Below are 17,927 nucleotides of genomic sequence, written 5' to 3' on the forward strand. Positions count from 1 at the left end.
GCTAATCAGCAGCAAGCTGGTCAGGGAGAGCTAGAAAACAGGCAGGGTTGAGGCTCTTGAGGACCAGGGTTGGCCACCCCTGTGACCTACTTCATGTCAAGAGTAGTGCTTCCCCTCCTCCTTCAGGTGTAGTCGTCTTCAACACTGAATCAAACTCTGTAGACTTCAGGTGTCAAACTTCAGCCAATGGTCGGTTTGGGCCTCGAGGGGCAGCTAAGGGCTCGAGGGTCGGTGTAGGCCTCGAGGACCAGTTTAGGCCTCGAAGGGTCGGTTAAGGCCCAGAGGGTCTGCTTAGGTATCGAGGGCTGGGTTAGGCCTCGAGGGGTTGGCTAAGGCCTGAAATGGTCAACTTAGGCTTTGAAGGACTGGTTTAGGCCTCGAGGGGGCCGGTTTAGACTTCGAAGGGCTGGCTTAGGCCTCAGATTGTCAGTTTAGGCCTCAAAGGGTCGGTTTAGGCCTCGAGGGCCAGTTTAGGTCTCGAGGGCTGGTTTAGGCCTCGAGGGCTGGTGTCTCACATGTTTTCCAACCAATCTGCCCTTGTAGGTTGTCGTTGGAGGAATACACCTGATCCAGGTAACCAGCAGTGACACTAGCGGGAAGATGGCCCTCGAGGCCCAGACTGCAACAGTTCTGCTGTAGACCGTAGATCCTTCGTCTCCTGAGAATACCTATACGTGATCTGGGGGTACCAGAGACTGTCCGTGGTGATCTAACCTTTCTGTCCAGGACTGAGTTCTGGGAGGGGTCCAGAGGGGCGTCTGTGGTCGTAGCGTTTTGCTGGACATCGTCCTTCATCCTCCTGACAAAACCCTTCCAGAGAGGGTCAGTCGGGCTCCAGCTTGGATGTGGTTGATCCGGCAGGATCTCGGAGGAACGAGGATGTTCTCGTTAGTGGAGCTGCTGCTTTTCTCTACCAGGGGCGTCAGACTCATCTCGTTTCAGGGACCAAATTCAACACGTCTGATCTCAAACGGGCCGGACCAGAAAGTAGAAAGCGGCTGGCGCTGGAATTACATTGGTCATGTTAACGGTTGAAAAGTTACAACAAATCAAAGAACATAAACAATGGAGCTCCAGTATTAAAGGGTTGACTGAAGTCCAGCTCTGAAGCTCCGATCACACCGCCATCGGAAACTTGTGTTCATTTCCAATGAAACGTCTCTGGAAATGTGTTCAAAACTCACGTTCGTCCATCACTGCGCACATTTTTGGGCTCTACTTACAAAACACGTCCATTGAACATGTTGAAATTTGAATTATTTAAGCTGAAATTCCCTTTTCTCCTTCGGAATCCACTGGAATTGTGTTAATTAGTTTGAAGAACGTGTGTTGTTCTGCTGTTAATCACTTAATATTACACATTCATTCAGAGAGGACAATGGATTTCTAATAAAATGCATCTTACTAAAAATAATAATCATTTTTTCATCTTATCCAAACACAGAACCTGTTTTGCTTTTCATTTGCTCCCCCTAGTGGCAGTATTGCGCATTGGGGTAATTTTTTTAAAATAAGTTGGAACATTATTGGGTTAGAAACTTACTTTTTTCCCCCAACATCCTTCACTGGACCGGTTTCGGCCCGCGGGCCTCGTTTGTTTGACACCTGTGCTCCATGGCGAAGCCTCTCGGTGTCAGTCGGTCCGACTGTTGGTCCTGTTGAGATGTTTATCACCATGAACCATCAAACGGTTCCAGAACGTCTCCATCATCAGAACTCTTGAGGCTCCGCCCACAGACAGCCTATAATGTGTCTAAAGACACAGCAGCGTGTGTAGACCTGATTTCATTGGTTCTAGAGAACACGCCGTCTCGGTCTGATGACAGGATGACCGCTCAACCACTTTCTCTACAACCTTTGAGAAAACTGAAAACAAACGTACGTCTGCACCTTCTGTAGGTCCTGGTTCATACTGGAATCACATTGGTGGATTCCATGGTAATAGGATAGTCTGTAATTGAACCAGTTATCATTTGGCTGATTGGAAATAGAGCTGCTACAAACGATTATTTTAATAGTCGACTAATCGGGTCATGCGGAGAATGGATGTAAAGAACACATCTTAACCATCGGTATAAGAATGTGTTTTCTTTTGTTTTCAGTGAAGTCACAACGTATCCGTGCGAAGCTAAAGTTTTACATGTTCATGTTTTACTAGAACTTCATATATTTTACTAACTAACTGGATATAATCCGAGTGTTTGTGGATGTTTGCATTAATTATTTTAGATCATGATTGCTTTCTTAACCATTACTGATTTACTGTTATTCATTTCATTATTCTAGACCGTTTGTAACAGGAAACGTTCTATACAAATAAAGTTGGATTTGAATCAGACGTGTTCCTGTCGTCTTCAGGATTTCTGTTTTGACATCAAAGACTTCCACTATTATGGTCTGTTCTGTAGAACTGAACCTTTCTCTTGAAGCTCTTTCACCTGTGAAGGACTGAGATCAGCTCATCACATGCGGTGATTGTTATCCTATCCCAGAGGTCACAGAGGTCACAGGTGAACCTTCAGACTGAAGGTGTTTCTGCAGAGCGGCGTTTTCTGACAGCGCGGCGCCGTCCTCCTCACAGAAGACTGAGGCTGTGGTCCAGTGTCCGTTTATTGACTTAGTCGTTTGTCATTCACTACTTTAACTAAACATTTGATAAGAAATTCAAGTATTTTCTGGGAACACAAGTCAGAAACCTTTGAGCTAAAACAAAGACCAAAACATCATATTTAGAAGAAGAAACATCAAGTTTGTTGGAGAAACGATCTAAACTCTACAGACGATCGGACGCCGGCCCGCCCCGCTCGAGCGGACGCCGGGGCCGATCCCAGGACTGGAGCGGGAAAACCTGACAGGTAGATCAGGTCCAGCTGCTGCCGACCTCACTAGCAAGGAGGGGGCGGAGCCTGGAGAAATGTGGGGCTCAACATGATCAGCGCCAGAAAATGTGTTTAAGGGAAAGAACCCGGAACGGTCTCCTGGAACCGGGTCTGACCGGATCACAGCTAAACTAAAACCAGGAACCCACGCCGTCAGCGCTCACGCCGGCGCTCTCACAGGAATCAATTTACACGAGCACGGGCCAACAGGACCCGCCTACTGGGGTCCAAACTGACCCAGCTGCTCCAGAAGCTGAAGGTTCCTCCAGAGCTATCCTCCAGCCTGAAGAGCTCCATTCAGAACTGGTTCTTTTCACGGTAACGAATTAAGAGCAGGGTTCTGGTACCAGACCCAAGTTCTGGTACCAGAGCCGGTTTCGTCCAAAGTTCCAGGTTCTTCTGTAAGCGGGTCAGGAGAGGCCCGGTCAGATTAGTCTCATCTTTAAAAACCTTTCTGAACTTTCAGGACGTCAGAAGTTCAGAATATGCTGACAATCCCGAATCTGTAACAGATCCGAACCACCAGAACCAGAACCTGATCCCCATTTCAGATCATGACAATCTGGAACCCAGAAACCTCAGAGTTCCAAACATCGCCACAAATATTAACTCATTTCTCTGGATCCGTTTTCAGACTCTGCAGAACCTGGATCTCTGAAACCGGCTCTGGATTCTGACCCAAACCTCCAACCAGAGATATTGGTGGATCACCTCAGATCACAACCAGAACTCATCGGAGACTAACGGCAACAACAAAAACCTCACTTAGCTGAAGTTATGCTAACTAAGGTTAGCATTCATTAGCATAACAGCTACTTCCTGTTAGCTACGCTAAGTATTCAAACTGCAAAAGTCTGGAGAAAGGAAAAAGTATTTTCTGTCTTAGGAAGAATTATTTTATCAGGAAACTTTTTAACAGTAAAATATTAGTTTGAGAAAACGTTTTAGTGACTAAAACATCTTTTCTGAGACAAGAATTCTGGGTAAGATCATTTTTCGGATGTTACTCTAAAAGCATCGTCCGCTGGAGTCAGAATGATTATTGCTAACTGGTTTGTTTTAGCAGTTAAGCTAACGGATGATTGGCTAAAGCTAACAGTTTGGCTGCAGCGGCTAACTCATGCTAACTTAGCAGCATGGTTCAGAAACATTCGTGTTTAGAGGAAACTGCCCCGATGAACCCACCAGAACCGAGTGATGGGTCAAAATGTTTTTAGGTTCAGAATTGATGGAGTTCTGCTCCTCAGCAGAACCGGATCCGTTAGCTTGTGAACTCGGAGGACGGCTGGAGGAACCTTCAGTTCTGGAGCTGAAGCCTTCGGTTCTGGTGAAAAAGCACGGGTTTGGAAGCTGGACCGTCAGAACCGGGATGTGGGCGTGGCTTTACAGTTTCTACAGTTCTACAGCGGGACACCTGAGCCTTAAACTAAACACAAACAACAGCAGCATTTCACCAACAACATCCTTCCTTCCGTCAAACGCTCGCCGCGCCGACGCAGGAGCGACTTCGAGGTAAGTAGAGTCCGGAGGAATGGCGTTAAGGTTGCAGGGGGCGCTCCGGGACAGAAGCTCCGCCCAGGAGCTCGTGTCTTTATTACAGAGGGTTTGAGGTAACCGGACCGGCAGAGGTGACGGAAACGCCGTCAAACGAGCAGAGAAACGCCGCGTTCAAAGCGGAGCGCAGAAGAAGCCGCCGCTCCATCAGTTTGGCTTCATCTCAGCAGAACTTCACTTCCGCTCAGTTAAGCAGCTCTTCCTGTTAGGATTTTCAGAATAAAACTGCAGGAACATCTGATCCTGGACCACAACGATAATGACCGGCTGGTCAAGGCTGCTACATCTGTCGTCTAGGCAACCATCGAGAACGCCGCCACGGCGAGAACACAGTGAGTTATGCAGCTGAATGCTGAGGAAACAAAAACCCTTTGTGGCGTTTGGGTGGTCACATGATCCCAAGCATGTTGGCAACTGAGCGTCGGCTCAGCCCGGGGGGCCGCGGCTGGATCGACTTCACAGACGCAGCAACAGAAAAGTGACCAACGTCTCTGCTGGAAGCCCGGCCCGGCCCGGTCCGGTCCAGAGTCCAGGTCTGAGTCCTGCAGAGTCCAGTCCTATAACAGCATCTTTTCCTTCAAGCGTCTGAGAAAACCTCGAGTTCCTGTCAAACATTTTCACTCAAATCGCCAAAATATAAATTAAAAGTGGGTGGGGTGACTGTCAGGGGGCGGGGCTTGTTGGGCAGGTCATTTCCCCTTTAGACAGAGGAGGGAAAAAAAAAAAAAAGTCTTGCTCGTGGATGGGGATCCTCCTCAGGACCTTCATCTCTCCTCCTTCCGAGACACCTTGGAGGAGTGCCACGCCGTGGACCTGAGGACAGAACCAGAACCAGTTCATTCTCAGGAACGGCTGACAGACTGCAGCTGGGGGGGGTCATCATTTTACCTCCACAAAGCCAGTCAGCTGTTTGTAAACTGCTAACAGGTTAAATAAAGTTTTACGTTGCAGAAACATGCAGGACCGTCATGGAACAATAAAGTTGTAGTTCTTAGACTATCAGCTCTGGTGGAGCGTCTGTGCTGCAGACTCCGCCCGTCCTCCTCTGCCTCACCTGATGAAGGTCTTGAAGGCGGCGCTCTGCGGGTTGATGCAGAGCGGCACTCGCTTGCCCTGCTGGTGCTCCGTGATGAAGCGGTGGATCAGCTCTGCGGCAGAAGAGCGGCACAGCTCAGCTCAAACCTCTCACACCTCACACTCGCGAGCGCTCTACCTTTGCCCTGCCACACCGACAGCAGGCTGTTCTCGTAGCTGTGGCTGAACGGCCGCTCCGCCACCGGCTCGAAGTCGCGCGTGTAGACCCGCCCACTGGGGACGGAGTAGCAGCACTGGCACATGCAGGTGTGGTAGCGCAGCCGGCCCTCGTCCAGGTACGGGTGGGACAGCGCGTCGCTGCCCGAGATCCTCTTGGCCTGAAGGGGAAGAGAAGAGCGGCGAGGCGTCACGGCCACGCCCCTCCACCACAGGGACAGAACGGCGGGAAGGGGCGGGGACTGACCGGGTCGAAGACCAGCATGCGGCACAGCAGGTGCACGGCCTCGTGCGTGGCTCCGTCCGACAGCATGTAGAGCACCGACAGGGACGGCTGAGGAGCAGAGACGGAATCTGAAACCTGCCGGGGGGCGGAGCTTCCGGACATTTACAGCAGCGCCGCAGCTGGTCGTGCTGGAAACACTGTCAGAACCGAGCTTACCGGTTTGTGGGGCCCCCGCAGGATGTGGGCCCGGGCGCCCTCGCAGGCCGACGCCAGGGCTGAAAGGGGCGGAGTCCCCAGCAGGTCGGTGATCAGGTCGAGCTGCAGCAGAGAGATAGGCGGGTTTTCACAGAACCGTCCCGAAGCACTGAAGGTCCAATAGAACCAGAACCAAGCAGCTCAGAGACGTTAACGACAACAGCTGGAAGGCTGAAGCCTTAAGCTCCGCCCACACACGGCGCGACGTTTCTCTGACGTACCAGACGTCAAGCAGCTGCACCCCCCCCATAGGTGACAGGAAGCTCCTCTGAAGTTCTGTTTCTCTGAATCGGGGAAGATACCTGGAAGGGGAGGAGTCAGGCCTCACCTCAGGAGGGGGAGGGTGTGTGGCCTCGCCCACATCAGTAGGGGGTGGGGGTTCCTAGTCTCACCTACTGGAGGGGGTTCTAGTCACACCTGCTGTATTGCGGTGGGGGGTGGGGGTCTAGTCTCACCTATTGAATGGGGGCGGGGCTTGCCTCACCTGCTGGATGGGGCTCTGAGCCTGGAAGAGGATCCTCCTCCCCAGCAGCTCGGCGAAGATGCAGCCCACCGACCACACGTCGATGGCCGAGCCGTAGTGCCGGCAGCCCATCAGCACCTCCGGCGCCCTGTAGTACTGCGTCACCACCTCCTGGGTCATGTGACGCGACTGGTCCGGCTCCTCCACGCGCGCCAGCCCAAAGTCGCAGATCTGGGCGGAGACAGAAGAAGGTGGAGCAAAGCGTTCCTGGCGGGAAGAGCGTCGGCAGAAAAGAGCGTCACCTTCAGCAGGCAGTTACTGTTGACCAGCAGGTTCCCGGGTTTGATGTCGCGGTGCAGAATACCCGCCGAGTGCAGGTACTTCAGACCTGGACACACAGAACCACAGCTCAGTTTGGGTTCAGGTTCTCGTCTGAAGACTGTAAACACGGCCTCCAGAAAGCGTCTGACCTCGGAGGATCTGGTACAGGAAGACCTTGATGTGGTCGGTGGTGAGCGGCTGAGGAGACACGATGACTTTGTGGAGGTCGCTCTGCATCAGCTCCGTGATCACGTATCTGCCAGGCGGCCCAGTCAAGGGAAACAGAAGCACGACTCCGCCTACGGAAGAACCCGAGGGGGTTCTGCACACGCGGCAGTGAGAACCGCCTGCTACACATGCGGCAGCTGCGCAGCCGCAGCCGGTCACAGAGCAGACGCCATCAGCGGGTCAGAAAGGATACATCTCCTCAAAGCAGTCGATCTGTGGAGGCTGCAGGATGTCCAGAGCCGACAGAACCTGCAGAGATCCACAAACAGCACAGGCTCGGTTCTGATCCACCAAACAGGACTGGTTCCAGAAGTTCTGTGCCGTCTTACGTTGTCGTGTTTGAAGAAGCACAGCATCCTCAGCTCTCTGAAGACCCTCTTACAGGAGACCAGGTTCTGGAAGACGTTGGGCATCTTCTTCAAGGCCACCTTCCGACCGTCACGAGGATCCGTCACGGACCTGCCGACCAGAACCAGCCGTCAGAACCAGGTTCAGCTGAGATTTGTGGACCGGTTTTCACAGACTGGCCTGTACCACGCCGAAGTAAGCGTCTGATTTGAGCCTCCAGTTCAGGATAAATTTGATCTTCATTCTAGAATCTCTGCTTTAAACTACATTTGTTCTCTGGATCTTCTGTAGAAACCAATGAAATGTGATCTACAGTTTAAAGTGTCAAAGTAGAAGCTAAAACACAATCTGATCCCAACTTCAACCTCGTACGACTCCTAAAGTGTGACGGATAAATACAAATAAAAAACATTCACTAAAACTGGTATTGTCTAAACATCATAAATGACAATCACCTGTTTGAACAACTTTATTAGCAGCATCTTCACAACGTTAGACAACCGTAGTGCTGGTTGATAAAGAAAAAAACTATATCATGACTTAAACTGTTTTATTTCACAACATACCACGATAAAGTATTTATTTCTTTATTCTCTGAAAAAAAAATGTCATTACTTACTTTTCTCAGACGTCTTTTTTTATTAAAATGTAACTCAATAGTTACAAATGAGAAACATTTTTTAAAGTGCAAAAAAGTTTCAAGTTTCTTAGTATAAAAACAATGTTTTGTGCAAAAATTCAGCAATTAAAAAAAAAAAAAAACATCAAATTAAAACTAGAGAAGAAAAATAGCACAACAGACACCCACACAGTATGTATCGTCTGGACAACGGTTGATGAACATATTATTATGGTCTGGGGAACAACTGCCTCAATAAATGCCTATTTGGAGGAAAGACTCAGATAAATGCAGATGTCTTTTATTTTGAAGTCGAGGGCTCTTCTGTTTCCTCTCTAAATCTTTTCTGTCAAAAGGAAGTTTTCCAAATAAGTTTGTTTTTGCTAACTTTGTTGGCTTCAGAAAGTAGAGGATGGATTTTGGGAGAAACCAGTAGATTTTCAAAATAAAACTTCCTTCGGAACCAGATTATAAATCAAAAACGTGTGATTGGGTCAGTAGGCACGCTTCAGGTTCAAGAAGCCACAAAAACTACAGGTTCTGGTCGGGTCGACTCGGGTCCACAGGTTTCATCAAAGAGGCTGTTTCAATAAAGTTTCAGAAAGATTTTCTCTGCATGCTGCTGAGCCCCCAAAGGTTTCAGTCACCCCCCCCAAACACACACAGGTAGATGTTAAATCAAAATGAGCTCTGGGTCTCTAATAAAAATATATCTATTTATCTGAAATCAAACTATAACAACTTTGATTTCAGAGAATCTGTATTTCTGTCATCCAGGATCCGGAAGAAGCAGGTAAATCACCTGTATCTGAGAGACTCACCTGTTCTGTCCCAGACCCCCCCCCCCGAGAAAGAGTGACGACGTGAGATGTTCCCGGCACGGTACCAGACTTACCAAACCACCCCGAACGCGCCGTATCCAATGGGCCGGTCCGGTTCCATCTCGGCCGGGCTGGGCACCTCGCTGGCCGGGTTGCTGAAGGGCTGCGGGACCGCCGCTCCCCCGCCGGCGCTGCCCCCCAGCGCGGTGGGGTGGCGCGGGGTCCCCGCCGGGGCGGTGGGTCCGGTCAGGCACGGCGTGGCGCTGAGGCCCGTGGACGGAGCCCCGCACGAGGAGCTGACGCAGAAATACTTGTGACCGAGCTCCGAGCCCGGAAACAGGTCTCCACAGACGGTCTGCCTGCCGGCGCCGTGAAAGGCCATCCTCCCGGCACCGAGACCCGAACCGGACCGCCTCCAGCGGGCGGCACCGAGCTCCTGCTGCCGGCGAGCCGCGCTCGTCACTCAGCAGGACCCATCGGCTTCCTGCGGGGACAGAACACTCGGATCAGCGGGAGGTGTAACGCGGAATTCAGCACCCCGGTCATTCGTGTGGCCGACTCCTACAAAATAAAAGTCTGCCATCACCGCGTTTGATTAAACTCCAGATCCGGACAACATTACACAACGACGGCCGGCAGACGAGCTTCAATCCGAACAATCAGAAAATGAAGCAGCGCCGCGTTCAGAGGGAAACATTCAGACATTTACATCCGGTCCAGAAATCTGAGGCGATGCAGAACCCGTCGCTACACCCAAACAGAGCTCGGTTCTGTTATGAAACCCAGAAAACAAAACGGCCGAACCGCTAATGAACCCCGGAGATAAACAGTTTGACTAGTGAGACTAGTTAGCTTCGATCAACAAAACAAACAATTTCGGCTAATAACGAAATACATTCACGTTCAGGAGTCAAACCGGACACTCCACGGAATTTAGTCCGGATTTCGTCAACAAAACATCGAGTGAATTTATCAGAGACGTAAACCTGCAGTTTATCTGTGACCCACATAACCAGCGCCCGTCGCGGAGCTGACCTAAATAATCGGGAAAACCGGGAAAACCACCGGGACAGCCGCGTACCCACCTGGCTCCGTGAAACGGCTGCTGACATGGCACAAAAACCGACACGAGAGGCGAAACCGGCCGAACTGGACCCTCGACGACCCGGCTCACCCGGAGCTAGCCGGCTAGCTAGCTCAGAGCTGTAGCCAGGAGGCTAGCCGCGCATTAGCCCGCCAGAGCGCCATCTTTGTTTGTAAATGTCAGAGTTCGATTCCCTCCTGCGGAAAGAGCGGGACGGACGCTCGTCCAGCGAGCTCTAAAACTTCATTTTGTATTCAGCCGGACGGCGGTTCCGACCATTTCTTCCAGCGACGGCTAAAGCTAGCGGGGGAGTGGGAGGAGCCTGGGAGCCGGTGGGGGAGGGGCGCGCTGTAAACAATGTGAACGAGTTCTGCAGGTCCCGAACCGCTGGACCGGGAGCAGAGGCGTCCGGTTCCGTAGCACCGGACAAAAAAAGTATACATCAGAACGCAAATGAGACATTAGACACAAAGTGACACCTGGAGCCTGCAGGCAGGAACGGGCGCGCGGGGATGGGCACGAGCCCCCCACAGGGGAGAACACCGAATATTTGATAAAACTGTCGAGTGTTTGTATCTGATATTTTTTTTGCAATAAAACCAACAATTTGGATCAAAAATAAAAGGTTAAATGGTAAAAATAAATAACAGAATGAGAATATGTTTTTCCATATGAATGTGAACACATTAAAATGCTACAAAAACCTTCATTCCTGATGGAAAAGATGAAAACACAGAAATACACAACTCCAGCTGAGGGAGACAGTGCGCCTCATGGCCAGCAGGCGGCGCTGTTCAGAAACTCACCTGTTATTCTCCGCTCGTGGACACAGAAGCTGTCAGGCCGGATGCTCTCATGCATTTTACTGCCTTTAATACAGTCATAGTAACGACGTGCTTCGCACTGATCGGTACAATCAATATGCACAGAAGAGTCCACGGGTACAGACGGGCCGTCTGCAGAAATGTCCTCTGAGAAACGGACCGCCGCCCCGCTCCAAAAGTCCCGCCAAAATAAAAGACAACAAATCAGGTCGACTTCATGATCATAAACAAACACTGATATGAAGAACAGACGGCTCTACCAAACTACCAGAGGAGAAACGAAACAGAGCAGCTACTGCGAAACCACGCTCCAGTTCTGCTGAATCGGACAAAGTTCTTGGTCATCGAGTCCGGTCCGTTCTGACCGCGTTCCAGGCAGATCCAGAGATGGTTCAGCGGTCCAGGGAGCCTCCACCCGGCCTACAGTCGGACCTCTGCGGGGCGCAGACGCCGTCGCCGCTCCTGCAGGAGAACACCGAGTTCAGAACACGAGCAGCCCACATCATCAGCCCTCCACCTCCGTGCCTCAGCACGGGTCGTTCAGGTGTCGTCCAAACATTCGTGTTCTGTCTGGACTTTGCTGTCTGGACCTGAAGCTGCTGCTGCTGGACGGGTCAGCAGAACCGGAGGGAGAACTCCAGAACAGAAAAGACTTTCAGCCGGGCCGGATCACAGGAGGACGGTTCTGCTCCCCCAACACAGCCCCTACTGAACCAAGAGGCCGCCCCCTCCATGCAGCAGCACACCTGTTCACCTGTTCACCTGTTCACCCTCATCTTCGAGTGAACGAGCAGAGCTCTCTGTGTGGTCTGCAGAGCTGTGTTTGAGGGGTTAGAACCGAACCATCAGGCCCAACAAACCAGACTCCGGTACCGATCACCTGACATGTTTCCTCACCTGGACCTCCTGCTGCGTCTCCTCCTCTTCTCACCCCATCCGCTGCCCGAGCCCCACCCCACCCACGACCCCAGCGCCCCCCCAGCGTGCTAGCTGTGAGGCTGGGGGGCGATACTGGAGCAGTCAGTAACCAGCAGTCCCACTGCGCTGGTGCTGGAGACGGTGACGGCCACGCTGGTGGATCCCACCGGCGCCGCGCTGGTCGGGTCGGGGTTGGGCTCGCCTTGCTGGGCGTGGGTGCCCATGTGACCCTGCAGCTGGGTGGCCGTCTTGCACTGGACGCCACACAGCTGGCAAAGCAACACCCCTCCGGCCCCTGTCCCGCCGAAGCCGCCGCGGGCCCCCCCGCTCTCCTTCCACTCCTGTCCGTGGTGCTTCTGGGCGTGGACCCGCAGGTATGTGAGCGTGGTGAAGCCTGCAACACGGAAGACACGGGTGAAGGCGGGACCGAGGATCCAACGCCGCGGGAGATGATGCAACTTTTGATCAAAAGATCCAGATATCAACGCAACATTTGATGAAACGCTGCAGAAAATGATGAAACTTTAGATCAAAAATGCAGGAAATGATTCCACTTTGGAGGAGGAACTACTTTGAGACACGACTTTTTTGCAAAGGATGAGAGTGACATCAGTGTAGCTCAGTGAGTGTGAAGCTGGTAGGCCTCTGTGGGTCATGTGACGGGTCATGTGACGGGTCATGTGACTGCAGTCTTACTGCGGTTGCAGAGGTGGCAGGAGTGATGCTGCGACTGGTTGTGGACTCTCATGTGGTCGGTGATGTACGCCGCCGACAGCAGCTTCCCGCAGATGTGACACGGCACCTTCTCCTCGTGGCGGATCAGGTGTGCACGGAGGCGGTCCCGCGTGGCAAACGCTGACGTGCACGTCTGCAGAGGGAGAGGAGGAGGAGCTTAAGAGGAGAAAACCCACAGAGTCAAACTGAAACCACAGAGTGAAGAGAAGAGACGGAGGAAATGACACATTCTGGGGTTGAGATTTTTCTGTGCCGATCCTAAAACATCATCAGTGATTTACTAGAACGGTTTCTGACTGTTTTCATCTGCTGACCTTACCGTGCATTTGAAGGGCCGCTCTGTGGAGTGAACCTGCCGGACGTGGGAGTTCAGGTGATCCGGCCTGGAACAGAAGCTCAGGTTAAATCCATTCATCGAAGCCAGCGGCGGTAAAACGGGAACAGGTGAGAGGATGTGCACCTGGAGAAGGCCTTGGCGCAGTGTGGACAGATGTAGGGCTTCTCCACGCCGCCCTGGTGCGAGCGCACGTGGTAACTCATGCGGTCTTTCCTCTTGAAGCGCTGCTGGCAGATGGGGCAGGAGTACGGCTTCTCGTCCGAGTGGGACAGCCGGTGGCGGTTCAGGTGGTACACGTCCCGGAAGGCCTTCCCGCAGGCCTCGCAGGCGTGGTTCTTCCTCACCTGGTTGGTGTTGGGGAGGGGGAGGGGGTTGGGGTTCTGGGGGAGAGCTGAAGTTTAGGTGAGGAAGAGCGCCGCTGCACCTCAGCGACGGAGACTTCTGTCAGGACCCACCTGCTCCATGGAGCCCACCACCACCACCGCCTGGATGGGCTGCGGCGCCGCCATGGCAACGGTTGCTGGGGCGATGGACACGGCGATGTGCTGGCCGTCCTGGGTGGCGAGCTGGCTGGGCTGGGGCAGGCCCTCGGCGGCGGGCTGCGGGGGCAGGGTGAGCTGGAGGAGGGACAGCGGGATGGTGGGCTTCTCCAGCCGCGCCGCCTTGGCCACGTCCTCCTTCTCCCGCGCCGCCCGGTCCTTCATCTTGATGCCCGTGTGCACGGACTGGTGGCGCCGCAGGTTGTAGCTGTTCTTGAACTCCTTGTTGCAGGTGGCGCAGATGTGGGCGGGGCGGATGGGTTTGGCGAGCGGCTTGACTGATGGAAGGCAGCAAAGACGGCGAGTTACGTCTTAGAGTTAAAACACTAGAAAAAGACGGAACGATCAGGACGTTCTTTTAAAGAAAACCTGAATGCAAAGGCAAAGACTCGGACCATGCATCGACTCGACTTGGTTTTTAGAAACATCTTCACCGTTCTTTCAAAATCAACCAGAAGTATTTATGGTTTTTAAAAGGCTTTTATTTTGGTAAATGTGTGGATTCCCTTTGCTCCTCACCCTGCAGAGGCTCCTCGCTCAGGGCGGCCGTGTCCACGGTGGACGGCGGCGCCACGATGTGCTCCTCCGGAGGACTCTGAGCCGGGCCGGTCAGCTCCGGCAGCAGCTCGGCCTGCAGCGGCGTCTCCGGCTGGTTCTGAGTCGGCGCCGTCTGCAGGAGAGACAGATCTGTGATGATGTCACTGACGCGTAAAACCGCTGCAGCCCAAACACCTTCAGGCCTGAGGCCCAGCAGAACCTCAGACTGGATCTAAGCCTCGGTTTTAGATCTGTTGCTCATAAAAGAGGCGGGAAGTGCCCCCCCCCAGGGCAGACAGAGGAACTGGTTCCAGTTTTGAGGTCTTTGCACTGGCTTCCTGTCGCTCAGAGAATCGAGTTTAAAGCAGCTCTGATTGTTTATAAGTCTCTCCACGGCCTAGCACCCAAGTACATTACCGATATGCTCATTTCTTATAACCCATCCCGAAATCTGCGAAGCTCAGGTAGAGCTCTTCTTCAGGTTCCAAAAATTAAAACTAAACATGGTGAGGGAGCCTTTCAGCACTTCTCTTCAAAGGTTTGGAACAATCTCCCTGAAAATGTGAGACATGCCACAAGTCTGAAAATGTTCAAATCCAAGATGAAAACGTTTTTATTTAGCAATGTGTTTTAAAATGGGAACTATTTTATGTGTATGTTTTTAATATTTTAAGATTCTGAATTTTAATCTTGTTGACTTTTATGATTTTACTTGTGTTTTATCAATAGATTTTTGTTTCCTTATGTGATTTTTTAATTGTTTTTGTACAGCACTTTGAATTGCCTTGGGTAGGAATTGTGCTTTATAAATAAACTTGCTTGCTATTCATCACAGTCAGGCAGGAAACCTGCAGCGGCGTCGCTCCAAATCAACCGCGGCTCATTTTCAGTTTATGAAACCAAACCGTGAAATACGGAATCTGAAGAGTCATGTGACACCAACAGCAGCTGTGAGCGACATCCAAATGAACTCAACGCATGTGAAGAGAAATGCTTCTATGACCTAAAAAGGACTGAAAGGTTCTAACTGGATGAAGTTCTCCAGCAGGAACGTTTATCTCCAGAGTTGTTCCTTTGATGTGAAGAAGAGTAAAAACGAGGTCAAACACGGAAACATCAGCACAGCTTCTGGAGGATTCATCATGTCAGTCAAATGGGGGTTTGGACCCGTGACTGTACATGAGGACTGGACAGAGTGGCCCCGCCCCCCTGGTGTTCCAAACAGGAAGTACCCAAAATCTCAGAGTTCTATAGAGAACTAAACAGCTGTTACTCATTCTGCTGCTCAGAATAACCAATATTTGTTCTTCAGTTCAAATCATTCAGGATATAAACGGACCAATCAGCTGCCTCAGTTAAAAGTAGGCGGAGCCTTCTGCGCCCCTCATTCAACGCTAGAAACCAGACAGATTTCATGTAGCCCTGCTTTCAAGTGGAAGGGGTGTGGCCTTACAACAGGCTCACTCCTGATTGAGAGCGGTTGCCATGGAAACAATGACTCAAATCGACTCGGACCAATCACTGCTCAGTGACAACGTCTGGCTCCAACATGGCAGCATCCCTATAGCAAAAAACATTGACTGAATTAATGTTGGTCCAGTTTTCTGATACTGTCAACGGTTTGGCCTCATTTCCCGTCCGGTTGATCTCTGATCTCCAGAAGATCTGGAGCAGAGTCAGGTTTGGGATCAGAGCTCCTGAAGCTTCTATGAAACGCAATGGCTGCTGGGAGACACCGAAGACACTAACATTTACTCCATAAACAACCAAGTATCTCCCAGTATTGGAGGATGAAGCTGGGGGGCCCAGAACAGCTCCCTGCAGAACCCCAGAAACCTGCGCGCGTGCCCCCCGCCCCCCACCGTGAACTGAACCTATCATAAACCAACCGCTTCCCCTGAACCCTGCGTGACCTCCCCCCCTCCCCCCAACCCCCGCTCACCTGAAAGAGGAAATTGCTCCAGGAGGTGTCCATCCCGCCCGGGCCCGCAGAGGGGGAGGGAGGGAGGAGGACCGCGGGGAAGCGCTGCCCGAGGCCCGCGGCGGCCGTGCACCTGCTCGGTTCGGTCGGTGTGGCGGGAAGCGCGCGGACTCTGGCTCCAATTAAAAAGGCTTTGATGTGACGCCGCGCAGATGCTTCTGGAAAGGCGGCAAACGGCCTGGCGCCATGGCGGACGTCGTTTTAATACAACTTAAAATGGAAAACTCCGGTGAAAAGTGGCGGCCGGCGCGAGTGCGGATGGGCGGGCGGGACGTGCCGTCATGTCCCGCTGCGGTCCCGGACGCCTTCATTCCCGGCGGACCCTGAAGGCCGCGCGGGGGAGTCGAAGCCTCGGTGTTGCGTAGAGCGCTCCCCCTCGCTAGAGGGCTCCAGGCCGCGCGCGGTCCGTGGCTCCGCCTCGGCGTTTGAATCGGCGGGATGACATGTTTCTGTTTTTTTCAAAGCGGCTCCTCTCGCCCTCCCTCCCCGACTCGTTCCTTTTTTTTTAACTCCTCTTCGCCCCCTCTGTCCCTCTCCGCTTTAAAGGGAAAGCGCTTGGCGCGTGCTCCCTCCTCGCAGGCCCGCGCGCCGCCGTGCCTCTCGCCCCCGCCGCCTCCTCCCGGTGGGCCGACAGAAAACCAAATCCGTCCGTTCAGGACTCGAGTCGACCCGAACCGCGAGGACACCGAACGGACCGAACCGCGATGGCGGCGCTCCCGGCTAAAATGGTGCCGGGTTCATGTAAACCGGGCTTTATCCCGGAGCATCTTAAAGGTAACGATCCGCGCAGGTGCAACCGCTGGATGGAGCCGAACCGAACGTGACGTCCGTCCCGGACCGAACCTCACAAACACGGTCACGGTTCTTCCGGCGTCAGCTGCCGCGCGCGAAAATCAGTTAACATGTCATTTAATCACAATGAAGTGGAAATTTTTTATTAAAAAAAAAAAAAAATCCGCAACGTGACGTCATCACTAAGGTCTGTAAACAGATCAAACATTTGTTCTAATAAAGTTCTCTGTCATGAAAAATTATGTAAAAAAATAAATAAAAAGATTAAATCAGAACTAAGTTAAAAAAATAAAATAAAAATAATCGGAGACAAAAATAGCAGTCATGTTTGGCATTAATGACTTTAATATTTACAAAAAACTAACAGGAAAAATATAAATAATCTTAAGATCTGTTAAATTGAATAAAAATATAGCTGAGACTCCCTGAAGGAACCACGTGTTTTAAAATGATGAACAGGCTGGGTTTTTATAAATGTTCGTTCACCTTTCGGCTTATCCCTTTCGGGGTCACCACAGCGTAACAGCACCAGCCGTGATTTGGCAGAGTTTACGCCGGATGCCCTTCCTGACACAACCCTGTACTTGAGTTTTTATAAATGTTTATTAATATTTGAGTTTTTATAAATGTTTATAAATATTTGGGTCTTTATAAATGCAATAATTAAAGTTTTGGGTCCATGAAGTGAGAACCTTTCACAGCAAATCAGACCCGGGTCTAAAGTGTCCCGAAGACCCAACAGAACCAGAGGAAACAACACTATTCAGCCTTTCATCAACATAAAGGTCAACCATGAAACTGCTATAGATTTTATTGTCGTAAAAAGAAAATATTCAATAAAATCATGAAAGTGTCGCTCTATAAATGACCCCTCCCCCCAACCAGGTGTGACTCCACAGGTAACTCAGACTCCTTCCAGAATTTGCTTAAATGTGTTACATGAAGCTCAAAGGATCGTTTGTGATGCTGACGAACAGAACGGCTTCACCGTGAAGCTCCGCCTCCACACCAGGTGTTCTCTGAGAGCTGGTCTCTGACGGCTTCACCTGTCGAGTTCGTCATGTTTGTCTGCACAGGAAGTTCTTCCTGCAGACTTCCGTTGTGTTGTTGTCATCAGGACGACCTTCCTGCAGCTCCTGAACCCAAACCGCCTTTACGACCCGTTTTATCTTTTTTCCCATCTTCAGCATGAAACTACATTTTATTAAACATCCA

General features: G+C 51.5%; 2 protein-coding genes across 3 annotated transcripts; both read right to left on the reverse strand.

Annotated features, from left to right (window-relative positions):
- Positions 1 to 2,592: 2,592 nt before the first annotated feature.
- nlk1 (nemo-like kinase, type 1) lies at positions 2,593 to 10,506 on the reverse strand. Its single transcript, XM_024262866.2, has 12 exons — positions 10,051 to 10,506; positions 9,040 to 9,449; positions 7,507 to 7,636; positions 7,371 to 7,426; positions 7,099 to 7,205; positions 6,931 to 7,016; positions 6,650 to 6,859; positions 6,127 to 6,228; positions 5,932 to 6,018; positions 5,647 to 5,845; positions 5,488 to 5,581; positions 2,593 to 5,246 (listed from the first exon to the last, which is right to left on the reverse strand). The coding sequence occupies exons 2-12, from the start codon at positions 9,345 to 9,347 to the stop codon at positions 5,198 to 5,200; spliced, it is 1,428 nt and encodes a 475-aa protein (XP_024118634.1). The 5' UTR covers positions 9,348 to 9,449; positions 10,051 to 10,506; the 3' UTR covers positions 2,593 to 5,197.
- Positions 10,507 to 10,900: 394 nt separating this feature from the next.
- On the reverse strand, positions 10,901 to 17,790 carry LOC112140006 (myc-associated zinc finger protein). 2 transcript variants are annotated; one of them, XM_024262900.2, is made up of 8 exons: positions 15,882 to 17,790; positions 13,922 to 14,072; positions 13,319 to 13,680; positions 12,987 to 13,243; positions 12,846 to 12,909; positions 12,488 to 12,659; positions 11,771 to 12,185; positions 10,901 to 11,335 (listed from the first exon to the last, which is right to left on the reverse strand). In XM_024262900.2, exons 1-7 carry the CDS (start codon positions 15,912 to 15,914, stop codon positions 11,860 to 11,862), a joined length of 1,365 nt encoding a protein of 454 aa, XP_024118668.1. In that variant the 5' UTR covers positions 15,915 to 17,790; the 3' UTR covers positions 10,901 to 11,335; positions 11,771 to 11,859. The 2 variants fall into 2 exon arrangements, with proteins under 2 accessions (XP_024118668.1, XP_024118669.1); XM_024262901.2 differs by having other exon boundaries at positions 10,901 to 11,649.
- Positions 17,791 to 17,927: the final 137 nt, after the last annotated feature.

This window comes from Oryzias melastigma, linkage group LG5 (genome assembly GCF_002922805.2).
Source record: "Oryzias melastigma strain HK-1 linkage group LG5, ASM292280v2, whole genome shotgun sequence".
Classification (NCBI taxonomy): domain Eukaryota; kingdom Metazoa; phylum Chordata; class Actinopteri; order Beloniformes; family Adrianichthyidae; genus Oryzias; species Oryzias melastigma.